Raw genomic sequence first — 17,943 nt, 5'->3', positions numbered from 1 at the left:
CACCACTAGTCAGTGGCCTCCACTCAGAGAAACAATCCTCCACTGCCACTCTCTGGCTTCTCCCATTGAGCCAATATCTAATCCAATTTACTACCTCGCCATGTATACCTAGTGACTGAATCTTCCTAACTAACCTCCCGTGCGGAACCTTGTCAAAGGCCTTACTGAAGTCCATGTAGACAACATCCACTACGTTCCCTTCATCCACTTTCCTGGTAACCGCCTCGAAAAACTCTAATAGATTTGTTAAACATGATCTACCACGCACAAAGCCATGTTGCCTCTCCCTAATAAGTCCCTGTCTATCCAAATACTTGTAGATCCTATCTCTTAGTACTTCTTCCAATAATTTACCTACTATCAATGTCAAATTTACCGGCCTATAATTTGCCGGATTATTTTTAGAGCCTTTTTTAAACAATGGAACAACATAAACTATCCTCCAATCCTCCGGCACCTCACCCCTGGATACTGACATTTTAAATATATCTGCCAGGGCTACTGCAATTTCAACACTAGTCTCCTTCAAGGTCCAAGGGAATAACCTGTCAGATCCTGGGGATTTATCTAATCTGATTTGCCTCAAGATAGCAAGCACCTCTTCCTCTTCAATCTGTATAGGTTCCATGACCTCACTACCTGTTCGCCTTATTTCTATTGACTCCTTGCCAGTTTCCTTAGTAAATACAGATGCAAAAAAACCATTTAAGATCTCCCCCATTTCTTTTGGTTCCATACATAGACGACCACTCTGATCTTCAAGAGGACCAATTTTATCCCTTACTATCCTCTTGCTCTTAATATACCTGTAGAAACTCTTCGGATTGTCCTTCACCTCGACTGCCAAAGCTACCTCATATCTTTTAGCCCTCCTGATTTCTTTAAGTATTTTATTGCTCTTTTTATACTCAATTACCTTATTTGCTCCTTGTTGCCTAAACCTGTCATACATCTCTCTCTTCTTATCAGATTTCCAATATCCCTTGAAAATCAAGGTTCCTTATTCCTATTCACTTTTGCCTTTAATCCAGACAGGAACATACAAACTCTGCACTCTCAATTTCTCCTTTGAAGGCCTCCCACTTACCAATCCCATTCTTGCCAGAGAACAAACTGTCCCAATCCATGCTTTTTAGATCCTTTCTCATTTCTTCAGATTTGTCCTTATTCCAGTTTAGTACCGAGGACCAGATCTATCTTTATCCATGACCAAGTTGAAACTAATGGCATTATGATCACTAGACCCAAAGTGTTCCCCTACACACACTTCCGTCACTTGTCCTAACTTGTTTCCCAATAGAAGATCTAATATTGCATCCTCTTGTTGGTACCTCTATATATTGATTTAGAAAACTTTCCTGAACACATTTTACAAACTCTAACCCATCTAGACCTTTAACAGTATGGGAGTCCCAATCAATATGTGGAAAATTAAAATCCCCTACTATCACAACTTTAGGTTTCCTGCAGTTGTCTGCTATCTCTCTACAGATTTGCTCCTCCAATTCTCGCTGACTGTTGGGTGGTCTATAATACAACCCCATTAATGTGACCATACCTTTCCTGTTTTTCAGCTCCACCCATATGGCCTCAGTAGACAAGCCCTCTAATCTGTCCTGCCTGAGCACTGCTGTAACATTTTCCCTGACTAGCAATGCCCCCCCAACCCCCCATATATTGAATAGATTAAAAAAACGTGCAAAAACAGTATATTAAAAAAAGGTGAGGTAGTCCAAAGATTCAATGTCCATTTAGGAATCAGATGGCAGAGGGGAAGAAGCTGTTCCTGATACAGCAGGGTATAGACCAATTGGCAAAATGAATAAAAAATGACAGATCTGGGCATGTGTGTAGCTGTTGCACTTGGGATTGGAAGGCTATATATAAGAGGTATTCAGTAAATGGTGGGAACATTAAGCATAGAGGCATTTCAGATGCATATTTAGAGCTCCTAAAAGTGGCAACACAAGCAGATAAGGTGGAAAAGAATAAAAAAGGCATACTTCATCAGTCTGGATGTTGAGTATAAAAGTTTGGAAGTCATGCTGCAGCTATATAAAAGTTTGGTTAGACCATTTTTGGAATAATATCTAGTTGCCACATTACAGGAAAGTTGACTATAGTGTGCAGACATTCAGCAAGATGTTGCCTTGCTTAGAAACTATTAGCTATTAGGTGGTGTTGGATAAACTCAGTTTTTTACCTCTGGAGTGTCAGGGATTAAGAATTATATAAAATTATGTCCCTGATAAAATTATATAAAATTATGAATGCATAGAAAAGGTAGATAGTGTTTTTCCCTGATAAAAATAGCAAAAATAAGAGCAGAGGTTCCCAACCTGGGGTTCACAGACTCCTTGCTTAATGGTTTTGATCCATGGCATAAAAAAGGTTGGGAAGTGAAAGCTAATGTAAAAGCAAAACAGAGGGCATACAATAAAGCAAAAATTAGTGGAAAAAGATAGAAGATTGGAAAGCTTTTAAAAACATACAGAGAGCAACTAAAAGAATCATTAGAAGGGAAAAGATGAAATATGAAAGCAAGGTAGCAAACAATATCAAAGTGAATAGTAAAATTCTGTCAAGTACATAAAAATAAAAGGGAGATGAGAGTGGATATAGGACCTCTAGGAAATGACGTCAGAGAAATAATAATGAGGGATAAGGAGATAGCAGTTGAACTAAAGGAGTATTGTGCATCAGTCTTCACTATGGAAGACACTAGCAGTATGCCAGGTGTTGAAGGGTGTGAGGGAAGAGAAGTGAGCGCAGTTTCTATAAAAATGGAGAAGGTGCTCAAAAAGCTTAAAGACCTAAGGGTACATAAGTCACCCAGACCAGAGATTATGGGGGCATTAGTAATGATCTTTCAAAAATCATTGGACTCCGGCATAATGCCAGCGGACTGGAAAATTACGAATGTTAGTCCACTCTTTAAGCTAAGCAAGGAGGAAGGCAACAGAAAGGAAATTATAGACCTGTTAGCCAGTTAGCCTGACCTCACTGGTTGGGAATATGTTGGAGTCAATTGTTAAGGATGAGGTTATGGAATACTTGGTCACATAGGACAAAGTCAGCATGGTTTCCTTAAGGAAAATCTTGCTTGACAAACCTGTTGGAATTCTTTGAGGAGTAGAATAGATAAAAGGGATGCAGTGGATGTTGTATATTTGGACTTGCAGAAGGCCTTTGACAAGGTGTCACTCATGAGGCTGCTTACCAAGGTAAAAACCCATGGTATTACAGGAAAGTTACTGGCATGGTTAGAGCATTGGCTAATTGGTAGGAAGCAGCAAGTAGGAATAAAGGAATCCTTGTTGGTTGGTTGCCAGTGACTAGTGTTCTGCAGGGGTTGATGTTGGGATTGCTTTTTATGCTGTATATCAATGATTTAGATGACAACAGTAAATAAATGACTTTGTTGCCACATTTGCAAATGATACAAAAATTGGTGGAGGGGCAGGTAGTGCTGAGGAAACAGGCTGCAGAAGGACTTAAGGCAGATTAGGGGAATGGGCAAGAAAGTGGCAAATGAAATATAATGTTGGAAAATGCATAGTCATACACTTTGGTAGTAGAAGTAAATGTGCAGACTATTTTCTGAACAGGATGAAAATCCAAAAATCTGAGATGCAAAGGGACTTGGGAATCCTTGTGCAGAACACCCTAAAGGTTAACTTGCAGGTGGTGTGGAAGGCAAATGCAATGTTTAGACCTCATTTCAAGAGGTCTAAATTACATGAGCAGGGATTGATCCTGAGGCTTTATAAGGCACTGGTGAGGCCTCACCTTGAGTATTGTGAACAGCTCCTCATCTAAGAAAAGATGTGCTGGAATTGGAGAGGCTTCAGAAGAGGTTCACAAGGATGATTCTGGGAATGAAAGGGTTATCATATGAAGAATGTTTGATGGCTCTGTAGTCACTGGAATTTAGAAGGATGAGGGGGAAACTCATTGAAACCTTTTGAATGTTGAAAGGCCTAGACAGAGTAGATGTGGAAAGGATGTTTTCCATGGTTGGGGTGTCCAGGACAAGAGGGCACAGCCTCAGGATAGAAGGGTATCAATTTAAAACAGATGTGAAGAAATTTCTTTAGCCAGAGGTTGATGAATTTGTGGAATTTGTTACCACAGGCAGCTGTGGAGGCCAGGTCATTGTGTATTTAAGGCAGAACTTAATAGGTTCTTGATTGGACATGGCATCACAGGTTACGGGGAGAACGCTGGGCAGTGGGGCCATGGAGGGGAGAAAAGGATCAGCCATGTTGGAATGGCAGAGCAAACTTGATGGGCCAAATGGCCTAATTCTACTCCTATGCCTTATGGTCTTATGGACTAGAGGTCGTAGTTTTAAGAAAAGCAGGAAATGATTTAAAGAAGATTTATGAGTCAGGATTTGTTATTAATGACAGAGGTGTAGGTGCCTGGAATCAACTGCCAGGGCAGGTAGTGGAAGCAGAGACAATAGCAACAATTTAGAAATATAGACAGCATATAAACAGGCAGGGAATGGGGGGGAATATAGACCATATATATGCAGCTGGGATTAGTTTCAATTACAACATGGCCGACACAGGTATCATGGCTGAAGGGCCTGTTTTTATGCTGTACTGATCTTTGTTCCACATAAATAAACTCAGTGGCCACTTTGTTATGTACACCTGTACATCAGCAGAGGTTCCCAACCAATACAAATATTTAATCAGCCAATCATATGCCAACATCTCAATGCATAAAAGCATGCGGGTCAAGAGATTCATTTGTTTCTCAGACCAAACGTCAGAATGGGAAAAAATGTGAACTATTTGACTTTGACTGTGGAATGATTGTTGGTGCCCGATGGGGTGGTTTGAGTACCTCAGAATCTGCTGATCTCCTGCAATTCTCATGCACAACAACCTCTAGAGTTTACAGAGAATGGTATGATAAGTAAAAAAACATTTAGTGAGCAGTAGTTCTGTGAGCAAAAATGCCTTTTTAATGAGAGAAGTCAGAGGACAGAAGATAATGGCCAGACTGGCTCAAGCTGACAGGAAGGTGACAGTAACTCTACACGTTACAACGGTGATGTGTAGGCAAGCATCTCCGAATGCACATAATGTCACACCTTGAAGTGGAATGGGCTACAACAACAGAAGACCACACTGGGTTCCATTCCTGTACCTCATAAGTTGGCCACTGAGTACATGTGCTTCAAATATTTGCCATTAACCATTTCTGAGGATTTGACACAGCACAGAAGTTTGGCAATATGTACAGCATAAAAATAAACTTTAAGTACTGCAAGAGGGTGAAAAGGGTATCACTTGCCCTTTTGTCAAAATTACAAATAGGAATGTGATAGGTTCATAAGATTTAATACAGAATATTGGGAATTTGCATAGTGTTTGATTGTTAACAACATAGGCAGAGCAAATCTGCACATCATGAAGAATACCTCAACTTTCTTGAAAAAGAAAATTCTGGGAGAAATGTTATTTCAATTTAGAAGTCATAGTGGAATAGGAATACTTTGTATGATATTTTGTTAGAGATAATGAATCAAAGAATTCTATCATGATAGTTCTGTACATTTAGTTTCCTACAAGCAAAAGTACAATACAGATATATAAACTAAAAGAGACACAAGTGATCCAAAGCTATCACGAAAATTTAAATAATACAGGAATTCAGTATAGACAATGTTCTTAGAAAGAAAACTAGCAAAACAAAGTTTTTTTTTTAGGAAATCTCATAATTTATACAGTCTGAAAAATACCAAATTTAGGAACAGATTTATCCCCTCCATCAGATTTCTGAATGATCCATAATTTGGTAAATTGTTTTATTGTCACATGTACAGTGAAAAACTATTTTGCATGCCAACAACACAGATAATTTCATTACAACTATGCATTGAAGTAAAACAAGGACAGAATGCAGAAAAAAGTGTTATAATTACAGAGGAAGTGCAGTACAAATGAATAATAAGGCACAAGGTTATAACAAGGAAGACTGAGGCCAAGAGTTCTGTTTACTGTACTAGGGAAACAAGCAATAGTCTTTGTATCTGTTTTCTATCTACGGTACATTCTATTTTGTATCAGTACGTTTATCGTGTTTGTTATGGTAGTTAGTCACATGGGTGAGGAGATAGTAAAAGCAAAGAGTTAGTTACATATTCATACTTCAGTCAGTTAGAGCTACAGACAGCTGGATATGATATCAATTTTGTTGACTGCTTAATTACATTAACATTCGCTTCATTATGCTTAATGTTGCTTAACATCACTAACTTTGTTTAAAATAGCTTAAAACCATTTAATTACATTGAAGAAATTACAAATCTGTGCCAAACATGTCCTTACCTTAGGAATTACCTAAGGTTACCATAGCCCTCTATCTTTCTAAGCTCCATGTACCTATCTAGGAGTCTCTTAAAAGACCCTATCGTTTCCACCTCCATTTATTATGCTGTTAATTTTGTTATATTGCTAGTTTTAATTTCATTAGTTTTAATGTTCCAAGACTGTTTGTTTCTTGAACTATTTCTTGAACTTTGAAACCTTATTACTGGATTCCAATGGAAATCGTGTTATACGCCTACCTTTCCCTGTTCTTAGAATCTAATAGGTTTGTTAGAGTAGCTGCTCAGCAGTAGCAGCTGATAAGTGGAATAGAAGTTGTCTTGAGCCAGGTGGTACATGCTTTCAGGCTGTTGTATCTTGTGCCCAATGGGTCCAGGAACACTACCCTGCATGTATTATTTATTTTCGTAATTTATAGTGATTATTATGCCTTTTCATTGCAAAACATTAAGTTTCATGTCACACAGTCAGTGATAATAAAGCTGATTCTGATTCCATAGATTGTACATTGAATTACTGCGAGAATCACTTCTGTTATAGAAACTGTACCTGTTGACCACTCCATAGGTGTCTACAGCAAAATGAGCTGTGAGTTTACAGAAACTGCAGAAACAACAACAAAAAAATAAGTTTAGCATATTAAAAGTAAGAGAAATTAACTTTTTGAGAACTGGTTTGATATTTCTCCCAATCTGGTAACAGTCAAAACAGAGTTGGAGCATTTATCAATGTGACCAGAAAAAACAACTTTCATTTCAGAATCAAAAGAAAATAGGCAAATGCTGAAAATTTGAAATCAAGACAAAATACTGGAAATACTCATGGGTCAGGCAGCAGTACTTCAACTCAAGGTCCTTTCGCTAGAAAAGTCAGAATTCAGTTTCCACTTCATTTGTAAAGTCACTGAGCAGAAAATTAAACTTGTTTCTCTTTCTCTTTAATGTGGGAAGCAAGGGAGGGGGATCGCTGAGCATCTGGTGATGACCTTTGCATCATCAATTGGGATGGGAGAAGTACCAGAGGATTGGAGGGTTGCAAATGTTGTTCCCTTGTTCAAGAAAGGGAGCAGAGATAACCCAGGAAATTATAGACCAGTGAGTCTTACTTCAGTGGTTGGTACGTTGCTGGAGAAGATCCAGAGAGGCAGGATTTATGAACATTTGGAGAGGCATATTATGATTAGGAATAGTCAGCATGGCTTTGTCAAGGGCAGGTCATGCCTTACGAGCCTGATTAAATATTTTGAGGATGTAACAAAACACATTGATGAAGGTAGAGTAGTAGATGTAGTATATATGAATTTCAGTAAGGCATTTGAAAAGGTTCCCATGCAAAGTAAGGAGGTGTGAGATCCAAGGAGACCTTGCTTTGTGGATCCAGAATTGGCTTGCCCACGGAAGGCATGGGGTGGTTGCAAATGGTTCATACTCTGCATGGAGGATGGTGACCAATGGTGCTCTGCAGAGATCAGTTTGGGGACCCTCTTTGTGATTTTTATAAATGACCTGGATAAGGAAGCAGAAAGGTGTGTTAGTAAGTTTGCTTCTGACACAAAAGTTGGGGTTGTTGTAGGTAATCTGAAGGGTTATCAAAGGTTACATCAGGACATCGAGAGGATGCAGAACTGGATTGAGAAGTGGCAGATGGAGTTCAACCCAGGTAAGTGTGAAGTGATTCATTTCAGTAGGTCATATTTGAAGACAGAATATAATATTAATGGTAAGACTCTTGGCAGTGTGGAGGATCAGAGGGATCTTGGGATTCACATCCATTGGACTCTCAAAGCTGCTGTGCAGCTTGACAGTGTTGTTAAACCAGCGTATGGTGCAATGGCCTTCAGCAACAATGGGATTAAGTATAAGAGCCTTGAGGTAATGTTACAGCTACATCAGACCTTGATCAGACCACACTTGGAGTACGGTGTTCAGTTCTGATCACCTCACTACAGGAAGGATGTGGATACTATAGAGTGTGCAGAGGCAATGTACAAGGAATTTGCCTGGATTGGAGAGCAAATCTTATGAGAATAGGTTCAGTGAACTTGGCCTTTTCTCTTTGGAACGACAGAGGATAAGAGGTGACCTGATAGCGGAGTATAAGATGATGACAGGCATTGATCGTGTGGATAGCTCAAGGCTTTTTCCCAAGGCTGAAATGGCTAACACTAAGGGACATAGTTTCAAGGTCCTTGGAAGTAGGTACAAGGGTAAGTTTTTCCACAGAGTGGTGGGTGCATGGAATGCACTGCCAATGATGGTGGTAGAGGTGGATACAGTAGGGTCTTTTAAGAGACTCTTAGATAGGTACATGGATCCTTGAAAAAGGGCTATGCAGTAGGAAATTCTAGGCAGTTTCTAGAATAGGTTACATGGTCGGCACAACATTATGTGCTGAAGGGCCAGTAATGTGCTGTAGATTTCTGTGTTCTATGTTTACAGCATGTTTGGCGCTTATTTTTAATTTATCGCAACTGTCTATATTTTCATTAACATTAAATTGCCTGCTTTTAATGTTCATCTCTTTCATTAATGCTCATCTTGAAAATCTTCTCTCCTCTCTAGTGGAATTTCTTTTTGGTTACGTTGTTCACCCTTGGTTGCTTTAGTCTGACTCGGCATCTATTCCATCACAGACTTTCCATTTTTTTCTCTCCTCACCTCCCCCTTCTGTGCAATTTAAAACATTCTGACATTACAAACTTTTCCAGTTCTGATGAAAGATCAAAGATCTGAAACATCATGTCTGTTTCTGCTTCCACAGGTGCTGCCTGATGTACTGATGCCTCTGGGGCCAACCAAAGTTTTTTTTTAAACTTTTTAAAATGTCTCTTTTATGATTGCAAGACAATGCTGGACATCAAGAACTTCAAAAACTGTAGGGCTACCCTATCAGCAGGTTGCTCGTTGGCAGAGGTGCTGGACTTGTTGCAAACAGTGTTGCTGCCTGCTACAAAAAGGCACTGGAGTCTGCACGAAGTGTTCAAAAGAAAATAAACTGTGCAAGTACAAAAATAAAGAAATAATAATAAACAAATAAGCAGTAAGTATTAAGAATATGTGATGAAGAGTCCTGGAAAGTGAGTCAACATTTTGATGGGGCAAGTGAAGTGATTCCCTTTGGTTGAAGGATAATGAGTGTTCCTGAACCTTTTCCTTTTCGTGCTGGGGGGAGGGGGCAGCTTGTTGATGTCTTTTCTTTCAACAACACCCATGGCATTGAACCTAGTGGTGCGACTCCTGAGGCTTCTCTACCCCCTTCCTGATGGCCTGATGGCAGCAGCGAGAAGAGAGTATGGCCTGAGTGGTGGGGTTATATTAAGCGCTTGATTATAGTTGGCCGCTGATGGTATGTAAACTGAGGTTGGGATTATGGAGAACTCCCTAGGTAAATAGAATGGATGGCATTTGATCGTTAGGTGTTCAAGGTCGGGGGACCATGAGTTCAACAAAACCCTCTCACTGCCCTCTGACACAGCAATCTTGCCCTCATTCTCAATTTTGTTCTCCAGTGATTGCACATTTGCCAACAAGGTGCTGGGTAGAGGGGGCCACATCCCTCTGCATTTCAGCCTGGCATGGACTTCCCCCTTTTGCCTTGTTCGGTCCATGGCTATCAACCTTTGTCCGCTTAAATGTGTTGTTCCCATTTGCTTGAGAGTTATGTCCGCTGAATCCTTTAAGATCGTGTCATCTGTTGATTATTAAGCACTTTTAAAATCAAATTTCTTAAAGGGAAATTATATGCTGCAGGTTGCAAGAAGAGTAATTCAAATGAGGTATATTTAGAAGTATTGTACGTAGCCTGCAGAACATCGCTGTGGTTCACCAGCACATCTTGAATTTGAAGGTATTGACAACCATCTTGAATGTAACAATGAAAATGAAAATTTGGATGCAATCACTGATTGTTTATTATCTACACTAGGTGTCTGCGCTGACTTTGTTCATTTAGTCAAACGAATCCAGCAGTGTTCACTGGTTAAATTCTTCCATCAATAACTATTAGGAAATAATACAGTTTTATTTCAGTATTTACAGTATTGGCAGTATTCTAATTTGTTCAGTTTTTCATTTAATACATAATTTGTTACTCATACATAGGACATAGAAATCTACAGCACATTATAGGCCCTTTGGCCTACAATATTGTGCTGACCATGTAACCTACTCTAGAAACTGCCTAGAATTTCCCTAGAGCATTGCCCTCTAATTTTCTAAGCTCTATGTACCTATCTAAGAGGCTTGTAAAAAGACCCTATTGTATCTGCAATTAAACAGTAATGTGTCTTTTTGATACCTTTTTAACTATTTCCATGAACTTCAGCTAATTGGGGCAACCACTTAATTGGGCTGAAACATATTGGTACCGATATATCGCAATTAACTGGAATCCACTGTTAGAAAAACTTCTGGTAACTGACATAGTACATAATTTATATTCATACTTTTTAATTGTTGCCTCAGGCCTACTTTTTTCAATAGCTTGAGATCTATTTCACAGAAACTAGATTTATTTTTTTTTAATTGTTTTTCATATATGAAGATGTTGTACAGGGTTCATTTACTCTGGGGTGGATCATTCAGTTGTGATAATGTTACTATAAATTATTTGTAGTCTATTGTAAATGCAGCCATTCTGAACATTAGCTTGCTAGATACTTCTTGATATCAATTAGCTGTGCCATACTTGGCAGCAAACATTCTTTTCATTTGTGAATTATACATTCTGACCAGCATTCTCCTGCTGCTGCTTTTCCTACTGTTGCAATGAGGCCACACTCAGGTTGCAGGAGCAACACCTTATATTCCACCTGGGTAGGCTCCAACCTGATGGCATGAACATCAATTTCTCAACATTCTGCTTTCCCTCTCTCTCCTTATCTCCTTACCTGCCCATAACCTCCCTCTGGTTCTCCTCCCCCTTTTCTTTCTTCCATGGCCTTCTCTCGCCAATCAACTTCCCAGCTCTTTACTTCACCCCACTCCTCCCAGTTTCAGCCATAACCTTGTGTTTCTTCCTCCCCTCTCCCCACCTTCTAACTTTGACCCCTCATCTTTTTTCTCCAGTCCAGATGAAGGGTCAGCTGTACTCTTTTCCATAGATTCTGCCTGGGTTGCTGAGTTTCTCCAACATTTTGTGTGCATTGCTTGGTTTTCCAGCATATGCAGATTTTTTCTTGTTTGAGTTTGAAATGTTAATCTGGTCTCTCTCTCTCTCTCTCTCTCTCTCTCTCTCTCTCTCTCAGTGCAAACACTGCAGAATATTAACAGTATGTTGTTCCAGTTTTATTTTTGGACATCTTTAGTCCTTGGTCAATGTATTAACATATGCAATAAGCAATCAGCAATATCCTGCAAGCTCAAGATTAGAAAAGTAATGAATAACTTACGTTATGAGCTTTAGTTGGGAATGAGCTACTGAGTGTAGAAATTGTAAGTACTATACATGAAGCAGGCGGCAAAAAACTTAAGTGTCAACAAAAGTATTATCTGAATACTAAGACATTGATAAATCATGAAAAAGGGACACTAATGGCTATATTTCATTAAGAATCTGAGGACATTTGATATGTTACTAAAAACTCTTGCAAATTTCTACAAATGTATGGTCTGATTGGATGCCTGGTATAGAAGTTCCAATGTTCCAGACTCAGCCAGCTTTATCAGGGCACAACCGTCCCCACCAAAGATTTTCAAAAGGCAATGCCTCAAGAAAGCGGCATTCATAATGAAGGACCCTCACCATCCAGGACATTCCCTCTTTTCACTACTACCAGAGATACAAAAGACGAACACTCAACATTTAGCACAGCTTCTCTGCCATATACGGTATCTCACTTTTTCACTATTTTAAATGAATTTTTATTGTAACTTGCAGTATTTTTCTTTGACTTTCACTACACTGCTGCCACAAGGAAAAATTTCATGATATATAATAATAATAAACCTGATTCTGAAATTCACTGAGCACATGTGCTGTAGGGAAATAGTCCTCAATTGTGCTAAATTTTGCTTTTAAATTGAAATAGTTTTATTCCAGAAGCAGAAGTATGAGCAAATTCTCTCTATATTAAACATAATTTATAATTTCAAATTAAAAATATTTCTTTAATACAAAAAATGTATCAAATAACCTGTAGTTGGAATCCAGTACTTTCACAGTGAAAAGATAAATACCAGTATGGTCAGTTGGCCAGGTGATGAACACACTGTTCGATGAATTCAAAATTTCATAAGACCTATGCATGTTTCTAATTAATCCAGGAGTCTCATAGCAAGATCTATAATTCTTAATTCAGAATGAAAGAAATAAAAAAAATCGTTATTTTACTGTTAGCGAAGATCTCAACAATCATGATGCTTGAATAGGATAAAGGAAGTCTTGATGTTCTTAACAGAGAATACAGCATATCCTTAGCATAGTATTTGAATTTGATTCATATGTAACCAAAACAAGATATATTAATAGAAAATGCCTGACATTATGGCCAGGAAGGGGATGGAATTTTTGGTAAATATATAGAAAATAGCTTTGGTAACTCTAATGTTCGATTTGAATAAATAATAACTTTAATATGCATATATTTTCCTTTAACTTAGTTTTTCCCATAGCATGCGGAACACAATTCAAACAATCTAGAGCTGGGGTTCCCAACCAGAGCTCCATGGAGCCCTTGCTTAACTGTACTGGTCCATGGCATAAAAAAGTTTGGGAACCCCTGATCGTGAGTCCTGACGAAGGGTCTCGGCCTGAAACGTCGACAGTGCTTCTCCCTATAGATGCTGCCTGGCCTGCTGTGTTCCACCAGCATTTTGTGTGTGTTAAACAAACGTATATCACTAAAATGAAGCATGCCCATAACAGTTAGCATATGTCATTTGAACATACTAATTCTCAATTTATGCCACTATTTTAGGTGTCATATTTAAGGATGATTCAATGAGAATTGATGTTTAAGTCTAAAACCTCAATGTTGTAATCACTTCTATGAAAGGAACATGGGATTATTTGGAATGGGGGTGTATAGAAGAGGGGGATTTAAACAACTTGGAATGTATTACTTTGGTAAACGGATAGGATTAATTCCAGAGGAAAATTGCCTAGCTGCCTAGCACATTGTGAAGCTGGCTGCACTCATTATTTCTGGGATTAGAGTAATGGGGAAACAACCTACCCTAGGTTTTAAACTGGCATCATAAAAATGCATTGAAGCTGAACTTGCTTTGCCCAACTATGACGGCCATAGTGAGGCTAGGAAAGCTCTTCCTGGTTTGCCTCTTTTGCCTCTGAACTGTTGCCTCCTCCCCACCAAATACAGAACCCCTGACTATATCTCATCTATTTCCCACTCCTCTGCTCTCATTCAGTCTCCTCCTTGAAAGAGGAAGAACAGAATTTCATCCATCCATTATTACTAATCATCTCCTGTTTTATAGTGCTTCCCATGCAACTGCAGGAGGAACAATACCTGTCCTTTCACCTCTTTCTTTCCCACCATCTAGAGAGTGTTACCAGATAACAGTGATTTAATTGCATTATTCCTATTTAGTGTAATGTACTCAGTGTTCACAATGGTCTCCTTTGTATTGGAAAACAAAATGCAGATTAGGTGATTGCTTTATGGAGCACCTACACTCAGTCCAGTGATGGCCCTGAGCTTCTGACTGCCGTTTTATTCTACCATCTCATTCCCACTCTGATCTATCTGTGACCTCCTGCACTGCAGCAATAAAACAACACAAACCTTAAGACCAACACCTCGCCTTCAGTCTGATCAAGCTCCATTCTTTTAGACTCAATATCCAATTCTTCAGCTTCTGCTAATTCATTCTTTTCTGTCAGTAATATGCTTTTAATTGCTATTCTACTGCACCCATAGCCCCTCTTGGTCTCACCTGATAAAATATATTCCTGTTTCTTACTAATCGAGGCACGACTGCACAAGCGCGTGAATGTCAGTGAGTTAGACCAGTGGGAACAATTTAAAGAAGACAACTTTATAGAGTGAGTAACAAAGTACAGGGAGTCAGAGTAGGAGGGCTTTGGCTCAATGGGTCAAGGCAAGGTAAGCTACTGGTGAGGAATAGGAAGTATATCTATGAGGCCGTTGTTCTGTATTGGGTGTCGGATGTGGGATGTCCAGGAGACTCCCAGCCTCCCAGATAGCCACATCTGCGCCAGGTGCGTTGAGCTGAAGCTCCTTAGGGACTGGGTTAGGAAACTGGAGATGCAGCACGATGACTTTAGTCTGGTCAGGGAAAGTGAGGTAAAAGAGAGGAGCTATAGGCAAATAGTCACACCGGGGCCTCGGGAAACAGATAAGAGGGTAACAGTCAGGAGAGGGAAGGGCAAGAGTCAGATAGAACCATAGAACCATAGAACACTACAACACAGAAACAGGCCTTCTGGCTCTTCTTGGCTGTGCCGAACCATTTTCTGCCTAGTCCCACTGACCTGCACCCGGGCCATATCGCTCCAAACCCCTCTCATCCATACACCTGTCCAAGTTTTTCTTATATGTCAAAAGTGAGCCTGCATTCACCACTTCATCTGGCAGCTCATTCCACACTCCCACCACACTCTGCGTGAAGAAGCCCTCCCCCAATGTTCCCTTTAAACTTTCCCCCTTCACCCTTAATCCATGACCTCAGGTTTTTTCTCCCCTAGCCTCAGTGGATAAAGCCTGCTTGCATTCACTCTATCTATACCCATCGTAATTTTATACACCTCTATCAAATCACCCCTCATTCTCCTACGCTCCAGGGAATAAAGTCCTAACCTATTCAACCTTTCTCTGTAACTCAGTTTCTCAAGTCCTGGTAACATCCTTGTAAACCTTCTCTGCACTCTTTCAACCTTATTAATATCCTTCCTGTAATTAGGTGACCAAAATTGCACACAATACTCCAAATTCGGTCTCACCAATGTCTTATACAACCTCACCATTACATTCCAAATCTTATACTCAATACTTTGATTTATAAAGGCCAATGTACCAAAAGCTCTCTTTATGACCCTATCCACCTGTGATGCCACTTTTAGGGAATTGTGTATCTGTACTCCCAGATCCCTTTGTTCTACTGCACTCCTCAGTGTTCTACCATTTATCTTGTATGTTCTACCTTGGTTTGATCTTCTGAAGTGCAATACCTCACACTTGTCTGTATTAAACTCCATCTGCCATTTTTCAGCCCATTTCTCCAACTGGTCCAAATCCCTCTGCAAGCTTTGAAAACCTTCCTCGCTGTCCACTACACCTCTGATCTTTGTATCATCAGCAAATTTGCTGATCCATTTTGCCACATTATCATCCAGATCATTGATATAGATGATAAATAACAATGGACCCAGCACTGATCCCTGTAGCACGCCACTAGTCACAGGCTTCCACTCAGAGAAACAATCCTCCACTACCACTCTCTGGCTTCTTCCATTGAGCCAATGTCTAATCCAATTTACTACCTCACCATGTATGTCCAGTGACTAAATCTTCCTAACTAACCTCCCATGCGGGACCTTGTCAAAGGCCTTACTGAAGTCCATGTATACAACATCCACTGCCTTCCCTTCATCCACTTTCCTGGTAACTTCCTCCAATAACTCTAATAGATTGGTTAAACATGACCTACCACGCACAAAGCCATGCTGACTTTTTCTAATAAGTCCCTGTCTATCCAAATACTTGTAGATCCTACCTCTAAGTATTCCTTCCAATAATTTACCTACTACCGATGTCAAACTTACCGGCCTATAATTTCCCAGCTTACTTTTTGAGCCTTTTTTAAACAACGGAACTACATGAACTATCCTCCAATCCTCTGGCACTTGACCTGTGGATATCGACATGTTAAATATTTCTGCCAGGGCCCCTGCAATTGCAACAGTAGTCTCCTTCAAGGTCTGAGGGAATACCCTGTCAGGTCCTGGAGATTTATCTACTCTGATTTGCCTCAAGACAGCAAGTGCCTTCTCTTCTTTAATCTGTATAAGTTCCATGACCTCCCTAATTATCTGCCTTGTTTCCACAGACTCCATTCCAGTTTCCTTAGTAAATACAGATGCAAAAAACCCATTTAATATCTCTCCCATTTCATTTGGCTCCATATATAGCCGGCCACTCTGATCTTCAAGAGGACCAATTTTATCCCTTACTATCCTTTTGCTCTTAACATACCTGTAGAAGCTCTTAGGATTATCCTTCACCCTTACTGCCAAAGCAAACTCATGTCTTCTTTTAGCCCTCCTGATTTCTTTCTTAAGTATTTTCTTACTCTTTTTATACTCCTCAAGCATCTTATTTCCTCCCTGTTGCCTATACATGTTATACATCTCTCTTCTTTATCAGAGTTCCAATATCCCTTGAGAACCAAGGTTCCTTATTCTTATTCATTTTGCCTTTAACCCTGACAGGAACATATAAACTCTGCACTCTCAAAATTTCTCCTTTGAAGGCCTTCCACTTACCAATCACATCCTTGCTAGAGAACAACCTTTCTCATTTCTTCAAACTTGGCCTTTTTCCAGTTTAGTACTTCAACCCGAGGACCAGATCTATCTTTATCTATGATCAAGTTGAAACTAATGACGTTATGATCACTGGAACCAAAGTGTTTCCCTACACACACTTCCGTCACCTGCCCTAACTCACTTCCTAATAGGAGATCTAGTATTGCATCCTCCCTAGTTGGTACATCTATATATTGATTTAGAAAACTTTCCTCAACACATTTCACAAACTCTAACCCATCTAGACCTTTAACAGTATGGGAGTCCCAATCAATGTGTGGAAAATTAAGATCCCCTACAGTCACAAATTTCTGTCTCCTGCAGTTGTCTGTTATCTCTCTGCAGATTTGCTCCTTCAATTCTCGCTGACCATTGAGTGGTCTATAATACAACCCTATTAATGTGGTCATACCTTTCCTGTTTCTCAGCTGCACCCATATGGCCTCAGTAGACAAGCCCTCTAATCTGTCCTGCCGAAGCACTGCAGTAATATTTTCCCTGATTAGCAAAGCCACCCCCCAACTCTTCATCTCTCTGCCTCTATCACGTCTGAAACATTGGATACTAAAGATACCAGCTATTACCCTTAACAATAAGTACAGCACTCCTGCAGGGTACGACCTACCTGGGGGAAGCAACAGTGACTGCGCCTCTGGCACAGAGTCTGGCCCTGTGGCTCAGAAGGGTAGGGAATGGAAGAAGCCAGCAGTGATAGGGGACTCGATAGTCAGGGCGTCAGACAGACGATTCGGTGGACACAGGAAAGAAACATGGTTGGCAGTTTGCCTCCCAGGTGCCAGGGTTCAGGATATTTCTGATTGCGTCCACGATATTCTGAAGTGGGAAGGTAAACAGCAGAGGTCGTGGTACATATTGGTACCAACGGCAGAGGTAGGAAAAAGGAGAAGGCCCTGAAAACAGACTACAAGGAGTTAAGAAAGAAGCTGAGAAGCAGGACCACAAAGGTAGTAATCTTGGGATTACTGCCTGTGCCAAGCGACAGTGGGGATAGGAATAGAGTGAGAAGGATAAATGCATGGCTGAGGGATTGGAGCAGGGGACAGGGATTCAGATTCCTGGATCATTGGGA

General features: G+C 40.0%; 1 protein-coding gene across 1 annotated transcript in view; it reads right to left on the bottom strand.

Annotated features, from left to right (window-relative positions):
• LOC140730138 (cation channel sperm-associated auxiliary subunit epsilon-like) overlaps window positions 1-17,943 on the bottom strand; it is a 56,400-nt gene that overhangs the window by 18,664 nt on the left and 19,793 nt on the right. Inside the window, exons 5-6 of the mRNA XM_073050271.1 lie at window positions 12,481-12,635; window positions 6,897-6,950 (exon numbers count right to left, since the gene is read on the bottom strand). Of these exons, the coding sequence (XP_072906372.1) occupies window positions 6,897-6,950; window positions 12,481-12,635 (209 nt within the window). The remainder of the gene's footprint in view (window positions 1-6,896; window positions 6,951-12,480; window positions 12,636-17,943) is intronic.

Source organism: Hemitrygon akajei, chromosome 7 (genome assembly GCF_048418815.1).
Source record: "Hemitrygon akajei chromosome 7, sHemAka1.3, whole genome shotgun sequence".
Classification (NCBI taxonomy): Eukaryota; Metazoa; Chordata; class Chondrichthyes; order Myliobatiformes; family Dasyatidae; genus Hemitrygon; species Hemitrygon akajei.
This window is presented reverse-complemented; position numbering and strand designations above follow the sequence as displayed.